Source organism: Augochlora pura, chromosome 10 (assembly GCF_028453695.1).
Source record: "Augochlora pura isolate Apur16 chromosome 10, APUR_v2.2.1, whole genome shotgun sequence".
NCBI classification, from domain to species: domain Eukaryota; kingdom Metazoa; phylum Arthropoda; class Insecta; order Hymenoptera; family Halictidae; genus Augochlora; species Augochlora pura.
In genome coordinates, this window is record NC_135781.1 from 31,634,948 (window position 1) to 31,654,078 (window position 19,131).

Below are 19,131 nucleotides of genomic sequence, written 5' to 3' on the forward strand. Positions count from 1 at the left end.
TTGTATTATCTTCTCCGCGCGCGATACCCTTTTGTTCGACGATCGATCGGCGATCTTTCTGGGTAATTGGAATTTTCGGGGTTGATTTGACGATTTTTTTTTTTACGTTTTCTTTCAACATCGACGATCTTGATAATGTTGAAGTGTATGTTAAATATTGTGTAGCAAAATGTGTTGTTAAACATTATATAAGAAAATATAGGTCAAACATTATATAAGATAATATAGGTTAAACATTATATGATAAAATATATATTGAATATTACATTTCATATGATATCAAGATAATCTTGGTATCACAGTGACGTAATCTTTGTCATTAATTAATTTATTATTTATAAATAAATTCTTAAATTGTATTAAATTTATTTACAATTTTAAATTAACCAGTTAACACTAAACTCTTGAAGAAACCTGTCAAATTACGGATGACTCCTTCTTTAATTTACAATTATTCAGTTCGAAAGAAACATTTACGAATTATTTATTAAATATACATATATATTTACTTTATATTTACTATACCAAAATCACATCATTACTATTATTATTTCTATTATTATTATTATTATTATTATTGTAATATGTGCTCTCCATTATCATTATTACTATTATTTGTCTCACCATTGCATTTATAAACTAATTATAATACAACTGCTTTGAACATTTCCCTAAATCCGGTATCAAGTGACCGGTTTAGCGCTTCCCAGTGATTTGTTAATAGTCCCGGTTAATTGCTCTGGATTCGAATGTAGCCGCAGGCAATTAAGAGTGAGGATCGATGTCCAGTTACAGATTAAACTATAGATACATACTCGGTTTGACGGTCGTAATGAGGGAACACTGGATATGATGTCCGTGTAATCCAATTCCGATTAGACAACCATCATCTGCCGAATTTCGCTGCGTCGATTCACTCCCACGGATACGCGGAACAAGCCCGCCGCACGCGGATCATCGTAGAAATTGACACGGATCACTGTCAACACGTCATCCTACACAGCCGATGGCAATTTTTATCGAACATAGTCGACTAAACTTGCAAACATAAATTTCCAATCTTCTACAATCGTTCCGTAATTATGCATAGTTTAAAATTATGCATAATTATGCGTAAAGTAGACTGCGAATTCTATTTATAATTATTTAGATATTCGTACAGAATAATGATTTAAATATTTATACAGAATAGTAATTTATATATTCATAGAGAATAATTATTTAGATATTCGCAGAGAATAGTTATTTAAATATTCGTACAGAATAATTATTTGAAATATTTTCTCGATTGATATTTGTTTTAAATATTAGTTTTAAATATGCTGTCAAATAATATTAGTTTTAAATATTCTGACAATTAATATTTCTTTTAGATTTTCTGTCAAATTAATATTTGCCTCGATCGTTACGTGTCACCGGGCGTCGACGTTCGGCCGGGGCGTTGTTTAACAGAAAAGTCAAGTTATCAACTAACCGGGGCTAACTTGGTTCCCGAAGCGGAAGTTCGCAAGCCGCTCTTCTCCCGACCCTGCGACAAACCGTCACCCCCGCCTCCCATCGGGGCCGGGAAGTTGCATATTGTTGCAGCGCGGGTCAAGCCTGCCGATAAACTTCGCCGGGGCAACGGGGAACGCGGCTGCGCCGGATTCTTTCGGCGAATTGAGAAACGCCCGCGCCGGAATTGTCCATTCAACTTGTAACTCTTAATTTCGTAGCGGGGAAACAAGAAATTCCCGTCCGTCGTTCGCTGCGAGCGAGTTCCCCACCGCCGGAAAATATGCTTTCGCGCACGGTAACGCTGAAGTTACTCGTTAGTTCGAAATACATTTCTTCTTTCGAACTCAATTAGTTCCCCATCTCGCCCGGAGGAACGAGCTCTCTCTCTTGGTTTACGGCGTCCCCGGTACAGTGGAGGCTGTCTGCCGAATTACGGCGATCGAGGATGATTTTAGAACGATGCAGTGTTTTACGGGAAGATTGTCTCGCATCTGTGATGTCATTTATACCTTTAAAACAGTCGACAAGTGATTGATATAATATTTGATATTTTTATATAGGTTAATTTCTTGTAAGCAGATTTTAAAAATTTAGAAAGAAAATTTTAGAATTTTAGAGTTACGGCGAAGGGGTTTTTAGAATTCATACAGGGTGTTCCAATAGTTACTAACAATAGAGAAAAGAGGTCATTTGGAATAACTTTTCCCTTTGCGACAATGCAATCCGTCGCTTCGTTCGCGAGTTATTAACGAAAAACGGTGACCAATGGGAGGAAAGCACGAGCCCTGCGCCAGCTGATCCCGCAGCTTATTGGTCACTGTTTTTCGCTTATATCTTGTGAACGAAGCGGTGGATTGCATTTTTGTAAAGGAAAAAGTTATCCTAAATCGCCTGAGGAACCTAGTTTCTTGATTGAAAGTGACTTTTGGATAAATTGTTTAATTATAACAAAGTATTACAGCTTATAAATAGACTGAAGATTGTCCAAGTTGATTATAAGAAACCTGTGACAGATGGTAATGCCTTTCTCTTTTAACAATTTAAAATAATTTAATGGCGCCGCTACAATTGTTCTGTAAAATAATTATATTACTCTGTAAAATTGTTAAATAATAAAACTGTTGTCACGAGTCGCAAGGATCAATTTCCATTCGCATAAAAATGCACTTTGTTGCATAAAATAAAAATACTACCTAGCCAAGAAAATTATCTCAGATCTACAGTTTAAATTAACTTCTACTATAAAGTCTTGATAAAAAGACATCCCCTAATTTACAATTTTGTTTGCGATCCAGCCGCCACCCTCGAAACCCCGTAAAATCCACAACCTACCCGCGAATACAAAGATTACCCGCTGCCCACGAAATGGAACTATCAATCAGTTGATAAAACACAAACAAAAGCGTGGCGTGACGGCTCGTAAAAGAGAAATTATCGCGAAGATTAATATGCCAGTGGCCGCAAATTTTTTTTCATTTACCGTCGCGTTTCCCTTTCGAAATTCTATATCGGATATGCCATTAACCGGTGGGGGGGATAAGCTTCCAATTAATTTTCGACTAGAAGACAGGGCGCAACGGTCGTATAATCAAACGGACTCTATAAACTTCATAGTGAATTTGCTAATAAAATCAGTTCACGGACGAGCGATTAATACAATTATTCACAGTTAAAATCGTGCTGTCTATGGTCGTAGATCAACGCGGCTATCCGCGCTATTGCAATTTAATAACCAATTTGCTGTTATCGAGTCCGCGCGAACACGTTTGTTGCACAATATAATATGGAAATGACATAATGCGCCCACTGGGGCGATGTATTATTTGTTAAATAACTTTTGAAGCTTGTATATGATATTTATATTTTATTTATATTATATGACATTCATGGTATATTATTTTTGTATTGTGTTAGGTTTGTATTATATTATATTTGTATAATATTATGTTATAATTATTACATATATATTATATTACATTCATGTTAGGCATATCATATAAATATAATACATTTATATTAAATTATATTTACGTCACATAACATTTATATTAAATTACATTTACATCACGTTACATTTATATGTATATAAATATCTATTAATTTTTATATTATAAGTATAGTATATTATATAGTATAGTACAGTATAGTGTAGTATAGCAATTGTACAGTATAGTAATGGTATATAAAATTTACATTTATATACATTCATACTGTGCCATACTTACACTTAAAATTTACATTGAAAATTCTGTCAATTGTGAACATTCAACAAACAGTTCCTATAGCGAACCAAGGTGGATAGGAAATAGGCAGGTGTTTAATTCAGGATTAGTTTCGTCGCTCGCGACGCGATCGGGTTTGGAAGAGCGAGATTTTTGAGGGGGATGGACTTAATTCGGCGGTGAAGTACATCGATCGTCGCCGGGGAATTCGTGCGCCTAGGCAGCGAGATTTCCGAAGCTATTCGTATGGATCTAATCAGGATTAGATTGGGTCCGTAGTGTTCCGCCCTGTATTGATAGTGGATCGGTCGCCGATAGACCAATCTGTGACGGAACAATCGTCAATGCTACAGCATACCTAATACGGATGGTTCCGTTGTCGATATCCCGTACACGCCGGGCGCTATTAAACTGAACCAATTGGACTGCGATCTATTCTACAGGCCGCCATTTTTTTTCTCTCGCGCGCTCGTGTCCGACACCACTGTACTCGAGGCGGTTCGGTTAATTAATTATTAATCGACGCGATCGGAACGGTATGGTGTCCCGATGGTAATTATGAAAATTATGTACCTTGCGTATCAGCATAGTGCGTTAACCCTTTGAGGTAATATTAACTTTGTAATTGGGATGGTTAAATGGTTTTTGGATGTATAATTTAATGGTTTTTGATTGTATGATTTAAATAGTTTTTGATCTGATAGTTTAAATGGGTTTTGATCTGATAATTTAAATGACTTTCGATCTAATAAGTTATATGTTTTTCGATCTAATAATTTAAATATTTCTCGATCTAATAATTTTATTAAAAAAATATTTATATTAGGGCGCTTTTAACATTAAATTTGAGCAGATAAATTTTGAACAATATATTATTTTTAATCAATGATGTCAACACCCCATTATCTACTCAATCAATATTCATAGATAATTCATTTAAAGAAGTTATTATTAGAAATTAGAATCGTACGTGAAAGGGTTAAATTCAGTGTTACAATTGAATTTCGTCTTTCGCGAACGGTGAAAGTGAAATGAAAAAATGAGATCTTAAACGTACAAAGGTGAAACGGGAAATGAAATCTCCTCTCCGTTCGAGAAGAATCACGTGGCCCAACAAGTTATGAAATATCCTCCCCCCCCCTCCCTGTATAAAACGTTGAATCAACACATTATTCCCGCGGCCTTCCACAGCGAAAATTTACGTCCCCCCCACTCCCCTGTTTAACCTGTTTCACTTCCTTTCGTTAACCCGAAGTGACACTTCAGCGTTTCATGTCCTCCGCCGGGGTGGTGGGGGGACAAGGGAGGGGGGATAGGGGGTCGAGGCACTTTAATGGTTCATTCTCATTAAAATGCCGCTCCGTGAAACGCGAACGAAATTTTCTTTTTAAATTTCGCTCAAAGAGCTTCTCCGGTGAATTTTTGTTTAAAATTATTATTAAACAATGACCGACCGGGCCAACAATTTCCTGAATATTATACGAGATATTTTCGCGTTCTTCGAGTACCTTCGAAGTGTATGCAAAAAAGGGTAACGAGGTTTGGTGGGACAAAAGGGTCGAGACTGTATAGTGAAACATTATATAGCTTTTTATATTCAGTAATACGAGTATAGTCTCGTTAATAACCTCCTTGCACTATGGCTTCTTTCGCGCTGCGTCGATTACCATTTATTTATCGTTAATATTTTCCTTGATAGGGATAAACAATTTCTGTTTCTTTTATTGTTTTTATGTATCTTGGTTCGTAGACTTTGATAACTGAATTTATTTTTATTTCGATATAGAAGGAATTAATAATTATTTATTAAATAATTAAATAATTATTTAATTCGACTCGTTATTATAGTACAAGGGGTTGAAAAAGTTGTTCTAAAATTATCGAGCCGTGTTCGAGGAACTTCTTGAATATTTATAATCGACTAACAAATTGACGTTATATAAAAATATGTATAAGCAATCATGTGTCAGTGCAGATTTATACTCTAGTACCCGTTCCTTTGTTTCTCCGATTCCTTCGAGAACGCGACGCGCGAATGGAAATCGTCGAAACAACGTTCGCGCAGTCGCGTCTCGAAGTGTTCGCGACAACGTCATTGTTCGCGGCTTTCCATTAAAATATTGCACCGTATCGGGATCGATCAACGGGAGCCCAGCCGTTCGCTGCGCTAATTGATTAACTCCGTTAAACACCGTGAGCGACGCGATACGAATAAACGAAGCGAAAAGTCAGCGCGATCCGGTGCGATATTCTCACGGATTTTTCTAAATGTGAATAATAAGTGTGTCACGTTTTTTGCACGTTGCCCTAACAGTATGCTTAATTATTTAACTGTGCACGTTCGTTGTTGCTCGCTGCATGAGAATAGTTATGCGAGTGTGTTCGCCTTGCGTCTTTTAGATAAGCTTTCAATTGTCCTCGTTGATTCGACCAATGAGAACGCTTCACAGACGTGTTCGTTTTATTGTTGTCTAGTACGCAGTGTATTATAACAAATGTAAGTCGATCTTTCACCATTCAATGCTATTTAATATTTATAATAAATAATATTTATATTAAATAACATTTACAGTAAATAATATTTCTAATAAATAATATTTGCAGTAAATAATATTCATAATAAATAGTATTTATAGTAAATAATATTTATAATATTTATTATAATATTTTCTTGAATTTATCAAGACATAATAATTAATCGAACTCATAGAAATATATAAAATTGTTCAGAATTGAATTTTCGACGTTATTTCGAAATTATTTATTGTAGGATTGTTGAAAACGTGCTAAATATGCACAGACTACCGAAAACAGAATATAAAATATATACAGAATATAGAATATATATAAAATACAGAATATACATAAAACACAGAATATACGTGTAAAACCGCATTAAATCAATGTGGAGCCATTTCGCGTTCGGAAATAAAATTTCATTTTCGATTCGTAGAACACCCGTGCGAGATAATTGAATTTTTGACATGCATAAGTGAAACTCCCGTTCGATGACAACGCGCGATGTTGGCTTTCTCCCCTCCCATTTCCATGCGATGAAATTTTGAGCGTACTTTTTCGCGTTTGTTTCCGCGCGCGCGTCCGAAACGCCGGCGAAAACTTTCCGCAAAAATGGGACGACGTTGCGTCAGCTTCGAGAGCGTATCACTGGATAATTAGTATAATTGTTTTTAGTAGCTAAGTCCGATACGTTGGTTTAATTGGATAAATTAGGTTGATAAGGTCGGCCAATTTAATTAGATAAAATAGTTGAATTAGAAGAAACAGTGTATTTAGATAAACTAGGATTGTTATTAGAGCTGTTAATTTAATTTGGTAAATCTGTTTAATTAGACAAATCAGTCGAGTCAAATAAATTAGTGGAATTAGAAAAAGCCGATAAATTAGATAGATTAGTGAAATCATATAAATCAGTTTAGTTAGATAAATCAGTTTAATTATATAAATTAGTTAAGTTAGAAAAAATAATGTAACTAGACAAATCAGTTTAATTATATTACCAACTATAATTAGATAAATCAGTGCAATTGTATGATTCAGAATAATTACAAAAATCAGAGCAACTATATAAATCAGCAGAATAATCTAAATATAAATCAAATCAGATGAATCAGTTGAACCTGACAAATCAGTTCAATTAATACATTATTAATTAGACGGTGTAGACTCAAGACCATGCAATAGTTCGAAATTAGAAGAGACAAGGAACGATCCGTATTGAAAGTTATACCGGCGCCAGTCGCCGCTCACCGCTTCGCTTTCGGTGATGTTGATTCGAAATTTCGAGACGGCTGATTTGCTGATTCACGCGGAAATTCCATCGCCGCGTCGACAGAATTGGCTCGCTCGGCGGTTCTCCGCGTATGGAAATCCCGCAGTGTCTCGATGGCCTCGTCTCCGCTACCACGTCAAGGCGCCGCCTCGATTTTCCCGGCGAAATAATCACGGGCAACGATACCGCGCCCGGGGGCGATCGGTATTGCCGTCGGGGGAAAAATCGTAAGTCGTCAGCCCGTCGTTTTCAAGCCGCGGATTTTCTGCTTTAATCACGAATCTTTCACGAGCAAAACTCGGCGAAAAATTGTAAAGAATTTTTGGATTGCAATTTCTGCAATTTTTGAATTTATGGAAATTGTTAAATAATAATAATTGTTATATAATAAGGAAGAGAGCGGTGTGGAAAATTTGTTATTTTGTGCCGAGATTTGTGGTCTAGGAAATTATGTTAGTTTTCGGGGAACGTTTCAATGTTTAAGTGAACATTTATTTTTGTTGCAATTCAAAAGAAAATTTACAAAAATTACAATTTTAAAGAAAATTTACAAAAATTACATTCCTTTTTAATATTACTAATTTTCTGATCGTTCATTGCAACTACAGTGCACCGTAAAACAGCTACAAGAAAACAGTGTTAAAATTAATAATTTGTTTAAAACCTTAAATCACTATAATTTTAAAACGTGAAGGAAACTACCGTGTTTTCCGCAATAAAGTTCGCAACACCGCGCCGTCGAGCATCCGATTTTCCGCGGCGAAGCTTCGAAGTCAGGCCTCTTCCTCCCTCGCCGCCTCGTCGCCGAATTACGGAAAGCATTCGTCGCGGAAAAATTCCGCGTCGCGGACGTCTTCGCGTCCGCAGACATCTCGGTCCGAAGTTCGACGGGAACAACGACACAATGCATACCGATTACGACACGTAGCCGCGCGCGCGCGCACACCGCCGATCTATAATACACGAACTTCGAAATTTCCATCCGCATTGGCATTCAGCTAAGACGTCGCTTCTCTTCCTCCAACGCGTTGAAAAATATCAAGTCCGCGCCGGTTGTCTGAGCTCGGCGAAAAGAGCCGCGCTGTCGACAGCGCGAAGTATCAGTATCTCCTTTGCCGATCCACTGACCCGTAAAAACGCCGGATGAATGACAGATCGGCGCGGTGTTATCGGCGGACCGCGCGTCACGCCTCGTCTCCTCGCTCTCTCCCTTTTTTCAACGGGAATCCTTGCTTCGCGTCTCTTGTCATGGATTAGAACGCCGATGCGTCGCGATGCCGGCGCGTTGTTGAGACTTTGGGCGACGATGTTAACCCTTTGCACTATTGTTCAAGGGTCGTGCGGAATAAAACATTCGTGTAACACTTGTGTAAATAATTATATTTCGAGGAAGATAGAAAGGGGCGGTGGAAGAAATTTTAAATTGAAATCAGATTGAATGTTGAAATTTGTTGTCGAATTGAAATTTGTTATCAAAGTCTAGAAACAGAAATAAAAAAAGACAATAGAAGGAAAAAAATTATCTGGTCCCATAAAGGACAATATTAAGGGCAAATAAGTGCTAACAAAAATTTCCTTAATAAAAAATATCATAAATTCGATAGTCTTAATCTCCAATTTTCAAAAAATAATAATAATAACAACAACAAGAACAATATATAGAAAAATTCTATTCATCGAACAACTCCATGTCCGCGAAATAATTCTCGCCATTAATTTCAAAGCCGCAAAAATATATTAAATTCTGCCATAATATACCACGTGTACACTATGTAATATAAATTCCCACACACAAAACCACCATCGCCAGGCCCCCGTGGCATCGCTCACCCCGGCACCACAGTTTCATCATAGCCCGTTCCACGACGATAATTAATCGTCATGAATTTCGATTTTAATTTCGGCCCCGGACAAGTTGTACCGAGCAACGAAAACCCGCCCGTAATTTCCCATATATTTCGTTTGCAAATGGGATCAGAGTATCGGGATAATGTCCTTCAATTAAACTTTAATGGAGTGCTTCAATTACGCGGGGCGCGCATTACCATTTTCGTTTTCAAGTAGCCCCGTAGACCCGGGCGGACAACACACTCCAATTTGTAATCGAAATCCGTCGCGCGTCCGCTGTCTCACTAAATTCCTGCGCTATCGGATCTCCGCGATTCTTTATCACCAACGCGTCCCCCACCCTCTAACCCTTCTACCATTATGTTGTAGTTCACTCGGCAATCGTAACCCTTTTTTTGTAGACACGATCGCAATTTTGGTGGTGGATTTACGTATTATTTTGTTCACGATACTTTTTCTGTAAATAACTCGGCTGCGATTCACTGACACCCGCCTACGCAACTTTTAACTGTTTATAAACAAATTGAGAAATTTTTGCGTAATTCGTGTATTTTTCGTAATTCGTGTATTTTGCGTAACCCATTTTATTCCGCGTATTTAATTTTAGAGGTTTTTCAGACGCGGTTTTTCTCCTAAAAATAGCGTTTTTCGTAATTTTTTATGTAAATAGTAGGTACCATACTCATGTGTGTTCATTGTCGTACCACTAACGCGACAATCGGCGATTAATTTCCGCGTCGATCGATTAAATCGCCGAGAATCGTCTCTTTTTCTGTCACCCTTTCTCTTTTTCTTTCTCTTTCTTTCTCTTTTTATTTATTTATTTGTCGTATTTCCGAAAGTAATCAGCTGGATCCTCGCTTCATTGTAAATAACAGGACAGATGACGGAGCGTGGATCATTCACTTTCTTTATGGACGTTTGTTCTAGTAGCGATGGGATTTATAGGAAATTGGAGTCATTTTTTTAATTGCACGTTTTCTAAATTATTTTTTGATAAAATAAACCTTGACGAAATTATAATTAAATACCATTTTTAAGTGATATTATAGTTAAATGACATAATTTTCAAATAATACAATAAATAATATATAATCTTAAATATTGTCATACTTCTCTTAAATGAAATACCAAGTATACAACACATCTGCTAAAAATTGTTAATATCATATCATCTGACAATCTTCTATCAAGCCTACAAAATTAAACAAAAATTAACTACCGTACACCCTATTGTAAATACCATAATTTCTCCCATCGCTATACAGACAAGTACGACTTTGACCCTCTCTCACCGAACGATCACACAGTTTGGCCTCAATTCTGACTTGTTTCTCGCGTCTAAACAGTGGACACGCAATCAGGCAACTATAAGTCGGTCGGCGTGCGAGCGAAAGACTCGCCCCTGACGCCGACGGTAGTGCAGGGGATGGTAATGTTCGGGAACAACGTGGATGATAAGAATGCTAGGGAGCTTACCAGCAGTACGATGTCGCCGATTAATTGTACGACTGTAGTCTACGCCGTTCCCGAAGAGGATCGCGTCGTTGTTGGATATATCAATGAATGGATCAATGCATACTCATTCATATCGAGTAAGTACGAATCGTCCGTTAACCACTGCCGATAACTCGCGGTGAAACCACGGTAAACTTCTTTATCGATGTCAAGTCTTCCACCTTTACCGGCGAGCATCGACGTCGGTAATCACAGGTCTCGCTTTGATCAACTGTTGAACAGTTAGGTGCAATCGGGAATGTATCTGTTGGCGATGAGTTGTAGACGGTCGGTAATTTTTGTGTAGTTGGTAATTGATGTAATGGTCAGTAATTGATTTATTAATCGGTAATTTATGTAATAGTCGGTGATTGATCGTACAGTAAGTAATTGAAGTACTAGTCGGTAATTTTTCTACAAGTCGGCAATTGACCTACTAGTCGGTAATTTTTCTACAAGTCGGTAATTGATCTACTAGCCGGTAATTTTTCTTCTAGTCGGTAATTTTACTACAAGTCGGTCATTGATCTACTAGTCGGTATTTTATCTACCAGTCGGTACTTCATCCACCAGTCGACAATTGATCTACTACTCGGTAATTAATCTGTAACCAAAAACGGCTTCGTAGTCGGTAAAATAAACCTGCAAAGGATAGCACAGCTGTCTCCTTTATCCACCGTCGAGAGAAACACGGTCGGTAGACGTTTAACACCGAAGCCTAAAACGTTAGTAAGTAAATTTGTCTAACATTGAACAATTGGGTCGCAGCATACATCGTCGTGCCAGCTTGAGATCATTGTCCCGTAGACGAACAGTTGTATGCGTGAGTAGGGTATGCATCCGATTTGCTAGAAGCGTGATGCTCGATCCTCCAATGGTTTGCAGTCGATAGATTTTGGGCACCTGTGTTTGGCATTTTGCATTTTCTCCAGCGGCAGAAACTGTTTCTCGTAGTTACTGCATGCGACTTGTTTTTTTTTTTAACGACGACCGCGTGTGCGCTCGCAACCCGTTCCGAGAAAACTCGGTCGCGGGCACGTTTTTACGTCACCGCTGATCGATCCCGTCGTTTTCGTTCCCCGACAGAGAACCAGGAGAAGTTCTACCTCTACATCATCGTCTCGGTCACCGCCGGCATACTGATCTTTCTCGGTCTGGTGATCGGCCGGCTACTGGTCAGCCGTCATCGCGCCAAGAGGGACGCGAAGTTCCACGCGAACAACGAGGCGCTACCGAATGGATTCACCGATGACATTTCCGAGATCGACGCTGATATCGATCTCACGACGCCGGTGCCAGTCCCGATGCAAGACACAAGGTACGTGCTTACTTATGCACCCGCATTTAATGACCTCCACGAACATTATGCACGATCGGCCGTGCTATACACCGCCGCGCTGTCGCTATGCGAGAATAGCTTGCTGCGCGACTCGAGACCGAATGATATTTATAGATTTATAAAATTGACTTTTTCAAAGCGTATTATTGTTGGTAGAAAGAGAATTAAATTGACGGTGAATGATGTTTCGAATTTTTTAAATAAAACGATCTTTCGTTTGAGATTGCACGTTATCGATTACTGATTATAATAGAGTTATAAACGATATGGTGATTAATAATTGATTTCGGTTAACTATTCATTAATTAACGATTATGATTGTCAAGATTTTACTTTGCCATGACTGCACCGCTTAATTCTGTTTCAAGTTACAACTAGATTCTAGATTTTTATGCAAGATCGCAGTTTTATTTATTTTTTAATGACAGTCAGAATTAATATAAAAATGACATTTGTGCGCCACAGTTAACTGGTTAAGAGGTTTAACCACCGAGCGAAGATTCCATGAACAGGCAACTGATTCTCACTCGTTTTTCCCAGGCTGCCGGAGACCCAGCTGGCCGAGCGACTCCACGGCGAGCGTTACTACGCGGACACGAGGATACCGTTGTCGCCGACCTCGATCCATCCGCCGCCGGGCCACCACGGCGGGAACGCGGGCGTCCGCGTGGACCTCGGCAACCACATGATCGGCACCGACAGCCTGCACACGATCCTCCGTCCGGAGAACCCGCGCAGCCTGAGCACGAAGAGCTACTACTACGGCTGACAGGAGGAAGGGGTTGTCCTGCGCGAGGGACGACCCTCGTCGTTGAGCCCGGTACCGGAAGTGAGCACGCGGAAGTACTGCTTCTAAGTAATCGGGCACGCGCCGACGATTGCTTCCCTCCCGAAGGACGCGAAACCACGGCCGGCGACGGACACCGCCGAGCCGCTTCGTCGGCCACGGGAACCAAGAGGAGGTCCGTCGATTCAACGTTCATTGCCATCGTCGTCATCATCGCGCGGATCGAGATATCGCGTCGTTCCGTCGCGTGGATCCTCGGCGGCGCGAAGCGAGACGGTCGTGGCGCCAAGCGCGACGGTTTTTTCTACTTGGCCCACGCGGGATGACTTTAATTTCCAATCTCGCGGATTAAATGCTTCGGAAGCGACGACGCGAGCCGACCTCGGGATCGGAATTACGCTCGGCGATGGGGGCCGAGACTCGTTCGAGGACGTCGAGAGACACACCGTGGGACACTGTAGGACGTTGGACGAAGCTGAACAACGTTGCAGATGGCTGCACGAGGTTAAGTAACGCTGGACGACGCCGGAGGAAGCGGAACCGTGGGACTCGCGGTCCCGTAACTCGGACTGCGAAGAATTAGGACGGCGACACGGGGTTCTTCCGATGTCGCGTGTCCGTTTCGATCGGCGCGAGAGATCGCGCGGGAAAACAGGGTCGGTTGGACGAACGAGTCGGCGGACTTCTCCGGCGACGGGCGAGGACGCCGCTATGACGAGGACGCTGCGAATTCTTATTGTTGTTGAGGATGCTGTTGTTATTCAGAGATACTGTTTTTAATCGAGAGACGTAGTTGTATAGCGCTGGATTATGGGTCAGAGGATATAAGCATATGTTGATCGTCGCCGAACGGATTGAGATTTTATGCGGAGAGAGAGAAGAGAGAGAGAGAGAGAGAGAGAGAGAGAGAGAGAGAGAGAGAGGCCGATCGTCCCGCGTCCGGTACCGGAAGCGAGCAGCCGAGGAACTCGATTCTGGCACCGTCAGAGCCGTCGGACTCGACGGAACTCGATCATGGCACCCCCCCAAAAGAGCCGTCGAAAAATGGCGGACAGTTTAGCGAGAATATTTTTACTTTCGCGTCGGCGTCGCTCGACGAGCTTCGACTTCCGAGAGCAAGTCCTTTTCTATGTTTCAAGATGGCGGCGACGCTGTCGCGTTAAATGTTACCGAATTTTTGTAAAACGTAGCTTCGTCGAGGTTATGTCAAGGCATTCGTCGGGACAACTCGGTATCGCACGGTTTCGCGAGAGGTAATGCGTGCGGCACGTGTTCGCCCAGGCAACCCTTTCGCTTCGCGCGTATGCCACCGTTCTTCGTCTGTTTTCTCCAGCGGTGGATCTGCGATCGCCGGGCGAAGAGATTATTAACACTGCCTGTCGTTCAACGGTGAGAACAATAAAACAATTAGACGATACCCGTCGATACGAACGCGTGTATCGATCGACCCCCGTGTAACAATAATTTATCCTGCGTGCACAATTTTTTAGAAAATCGAACCGACGCGTGTTCCTTTCGTTCTGTCAAGGTTCTGTCAAGGTTCTTTGTCTTCTCGGGGTGATACATATCCGCACAAACTGTACACTGGAACTGCGAACGATACACCGCGTCGTCTATTCCTGTTCGATCGCGAGCTATATATCGTCGAGGAACATCGCTGCCTAAACCGCGAGCAACAATGACAAAGGTCGAGAACTGGATTTTCATTTTCGGTATTTCAGAGAATAGTTTTGTGCTGTCTGTTGCTGAAAAGATGACGGAAGAGGCTGAAGAGGCTGGAAAGGGGTGATAGGAAGAGGGAGGCGCGGTTTGGCTAGAATCGGCCAGCCTCGAGTCCCGCGTTTCGTGGAAACTGGGTATTGCGAGGGGGCCGTTTCTGCTAATAAGAGAAAAAGCGGTTACTTTACTTTTAGCAAGGCTCTGAGACTTCTACGAAGACTATTAGACTTCTATCGAGGCTATTAGACTTCTTTCAGGTCTCTCAGACTTTTACCAAGGTTCTTAGACTCCTTTCAAGTCTTTCAGACTTTTACCAAGGCTCTGAGACTTCTACCAAGAGACTCTGAGGCTTCTATCAAGGCTATGAGACTTCTACCAAGGCTCTTAGACTCCTTTCAAGTCTCTGAGACTTTTACCAAGACTCTGAGACTTCTACCAAGATACTTTGAGACTTGTACCAAGACTCTGAGACTTCCACGAAGGCTCTCAGACTTTTACGAAGGCTCTTAGACTTCATTGAAGGATCTTAGAGTTCATTGAAGGCTCTTAGATTTCTACAAAGGCTCTGAGACTTCTACCAAGGCTCTGAGATTTCTACCAAGTCTCTCAGACTTCTACCAAGACCTTAACACTCCTCTCTATGCCATCTTCTCAGCAAAGGACAGTAAACCACCCTTACGGATCTTCATACCGAATAAAATGTTCTTATCAACCGCATCGAGACGAACATTAATTTCCTTTTCCAATAAATCCGATAAGTCATACAAGTAAGAATATTATTTAGAAATGTTCTTCTTCTACCGCATCTCAATCGCGAATCCACCAGTCGACCGGCAGCAGCTTGCGATTCGATTTCGAGGAGAACTTCTTCGACCAACAAATTGATGGCGGAAGATTTCACAGTAGGCACGACGTTTTATATATCTGGATCCGTTATTTACCGAGGTTATAATTTTATACGAGGACGTTGTGATCGAGCGTGAACAGAAATGTGTAATGAAACGAGCTCACTATAATATTATACAGAATTGTACTCGATAAAAGTTTACGCGACGACGACGTATTTGTTTATATATAAACAGACGGCGTGCAATGTTTTCATAAAATCTCGCGGCACATCGCGGGCGCTTGTTTCGACAGCTTTCGAATCCTTTACCTCCAGAAACATTGTCCCCACTCGTCGGCGATCCACGAGTGATCCACGAGTGATCCACGAAGTGATCCACGAAGTGATCTACGCGAGCGGTTATCGACCGACACTACTTTTACGCTTTGCTCATGCTCTCATCGGCGCTGCTCGATCAGCTCGATGAACATCAACTGTTCGATCAACTTGAACGTCAGCTGTTCGATCAGCTCGAACGTTAGCTCTTCGATAAGCTTGATAAGCTCGAACGATAGCTCTTCGACCAACTCGATGATCATCGGCTGATCGATCAGCTCGGTGAACGATTATCGCGAACGGTATCGCGCGGCCGTCTTTTTCGATCGAGGAACGCGAGAGCGATGGGGACGGCGTTGATCCACGGATCTATGGTGCGCGCACGACACACGAACGAAAATAAAAAACGACACACGCTCGAACGACACGAGAGTCGACGGTCGATCGATCTCCCTAGATTCATCTCGACCCTTTGCGACTGTTCTCGTGAGAAGAAAGTGCACCGAAAGAGGAAAATAAGAAAATACAAACTGAGAGAGAGAGAGAGATAGAGAAAGAGAGAGAGAGAGAGTTAGAGAGGAATATCGTTCGATCAAACCTCGAGGATCGAGGGCGTCGAATGATCGATCCGATCGCTCCACGGGAGACGGTGAAATCGGTCGATCTCAACGAAGATTTTACGGCGTTTTTTGTATCGCGTTGCACGCGCTGAAACACGGAAAACGCACCGCAGAAACGACTTTTATAGAGAAACGATCTGTATGTATATCACGCTGTAAATAGGAACGATGGTCATTTAACTGTAGCGTTTAAGGTGAACGATGAGGAGCGTGTGAGGCAGTGCGGAAGACCGAAAGAGAAGAAGAGTGAGAGTGAGAGAAAGAAAAAGTGAGAAAGGATGAAAGAAAAAGTGAGAAAGGATGAAAGAGAAAAAAGTGAGAATGAGGGAGAAAAAGTGAAAATGAAAGAGAGAGAAGAAATAAAAAAGTGATGAAAGAAAAAAGGGAAAAATATGAGAAAGAAGAAATAAAAATAGGATGAGAGAGGAAAAGTAAAAATGCGAGAGGAAAAAAGGTAGAAATGAGAAAGAAAAATTGGGAATAAAATTGAGAATAAGAATGTGACTGTGTGTGTGTGTGTGTGTGTGTGTGTGTGTGTGTGTGTGTGTGTGTGTGTGTGTGTGTGTGTGAGTGCGTATTTCTTAATCGAGAGTGTAACACAATCGAAGAATACGTCTCGTAGACGTGAGATACCGATACTGCCATCGAGTCGAATTTCACGATCCTGCGCGATCGAGGATCTCCGTCACCCTTGTAAAATCGATCGTGATCGTTCATGGAAAAGGATCTGCGAAGCTAGGAAATTTTTAGAATCGCCATTTGAGTCTGTTCGTTTCGCTCAATATCATTGAAATCTATTCTATTTTGTCGTTGTTCTTACCCGATTCCTTTTACTTGTCATTTTATTTCCTAAAACTTGAACAATTTTAACATCATTTAATACCATTTAATATCACTTTATTATCATTTATCATCATTTAATATCACTTAACATCATTTAATATAATTTAATACCATTTAACATCGTTTAACATCACTTAACATCACTTAACATCATTTAACATCATCTAACATCATCTAATATCAATTAACATTATTTAACATTCGTCAAATATTTCCGAGTAAAACTAACAATTATCGTCGAGCGCAATTGGAGCGATAAAAGCAACGACACGTAAAATGACAATTTGATTTCACGGATTCGGCAGAAATCGCTCGGTCGCCTTTGTTACACGATTGTGTTATATTAATTAACGCCTCCCTCCGCCCGCCCCCTCCCCTGACGTGGTTGTAATGCGAGACGTGTACCGATCACGATCATTAAACCTGTAAACAATAATATGTCCAGTCTGATCGTTCGTGTGTTAATTTTAAGGTAGATTTACAATGGGAGATCGATTCCACGTACGTTTCGATATTTAACTCCGCGATTCCGAGACTCACTTAACAATAATTAATGGTTTTCATTGCGTTGCGCGGGGAAGTAACAAGATTCTTTTGTAACGATTCCACCATCGCGCACTGTTCCAAACGCTATAGTATACATTAAACGAAACGCTGCGTTATTAAACTTAAAATTATTATTTTATTATTATTATTATTATTACGTTATTACTAATATTAGTATTATTATTACATTATTTTATTATTAATATTATTCTATTGTTAATATTACCATTACTATTAATAATATTTTATTATCGATATTAATATTTTATTAATATTATTATGAATATTATTTTATTATTAATATTATTATTATTATTTTAGCGAATTTAATCTTCGCATGGCAATTAATCCGCGACGATTTCTCGAACGGCGCGCGAGGTTTAAACAATGTACGAGCGATCATGCGCGTGAAAAATTTAATAATTATATATCTATTCGATAATTGACGACACTTTCGTAAATTCAATTATATATATATTTATCGGTTTAAGTCGCAGTATTTGTTAAGTTGCGTCGCAATAATCGACGAACGTGCCATCATCAATTTCGCGCGCATGATCGCCCGTGGCACAACAGATTTCTTTCTAATTAAACCAGAGACAAACGCGTCGAACAATAGTTTGTAATATTAAAAACAGAAAAAATAAACCGATTTGTACATTACTTATTATTAGCTGTAATTTTTGCACATTCATTATCAACGCTATCGTAGACAAAGCGAACGATTACAATGTAATTTACAATTTAAGGGGATATCGTTCATTTTTAAATGTCCGACGATTGAGTGGCTCACGGGAACATATGCTCGAGATCGATCGCTTCATTAACCGATTAAAAACAATTGCTTCCACCGTAAACATTCGCAATTGTTTTCTAAATAAATGGATAGGGAAGAAGAAAAGGGTTATGAATAAAACCGTTAAAGAGAAATGGAAACGTGTAAACGAGAAGTTGTAACAATGTAAAATCTATACGATTATTATTAAAGAGACGCGCGACGGTGAATTAAAGCGATGTAATTGTGTAATTGAAGTTTTTATATTTGTTACGATGCACCTATCAAACAAATGGTAACATGGAGGAAGTCTAATGTTCGAACGCGCATACACGGATTCACGTTTATTATTATGTGCTATGTTTTAACGTTTAATAAAATGAAAAAAAAGTGGCATGTAATTTAATTCTGCGAGTTCCGTGATTCACCTTACATCAAGCTATTAAATATATTCATGGTACTATAATTTATAAATCACTGTACTGC

The 19,131-nt window shown here is 40.1% G+C and overlaps 1 protein-coding gene across 1 annotated transcript in view; it reads left to right on the plus strand.

Moving 5' to 3' along the window:
* The window catches only part of LOC144475781 (uncharacterized), a 115,890-nt gene extending 100,854 nt beyond the window's left edge, over positions 1 to 15,036 (plus strand). The window contains exons 6-8 of the mRNA XM_078192042.1: positions 10,707 to 10,952; positions 11,941 to 12,172; positions 12,734 to 15,036. Of these exons, the coding sequence (XP_078048168.1) occupies positions 10,707 to 10,952; positions 11,941 to 12,172; positions 12,734 to 12,962 (707 nt within the window). The 3' untranslated portion in view covers positions 12,963 to 15,036. The remainder of the gene's footprint in view (positions 1 to 10,706; positions 10,953 to 11,940; positions 12,173 to 12,733) is intronic.
* Positions 15,037 to 19,131: the final 4,095 nt, after the last annotated feature.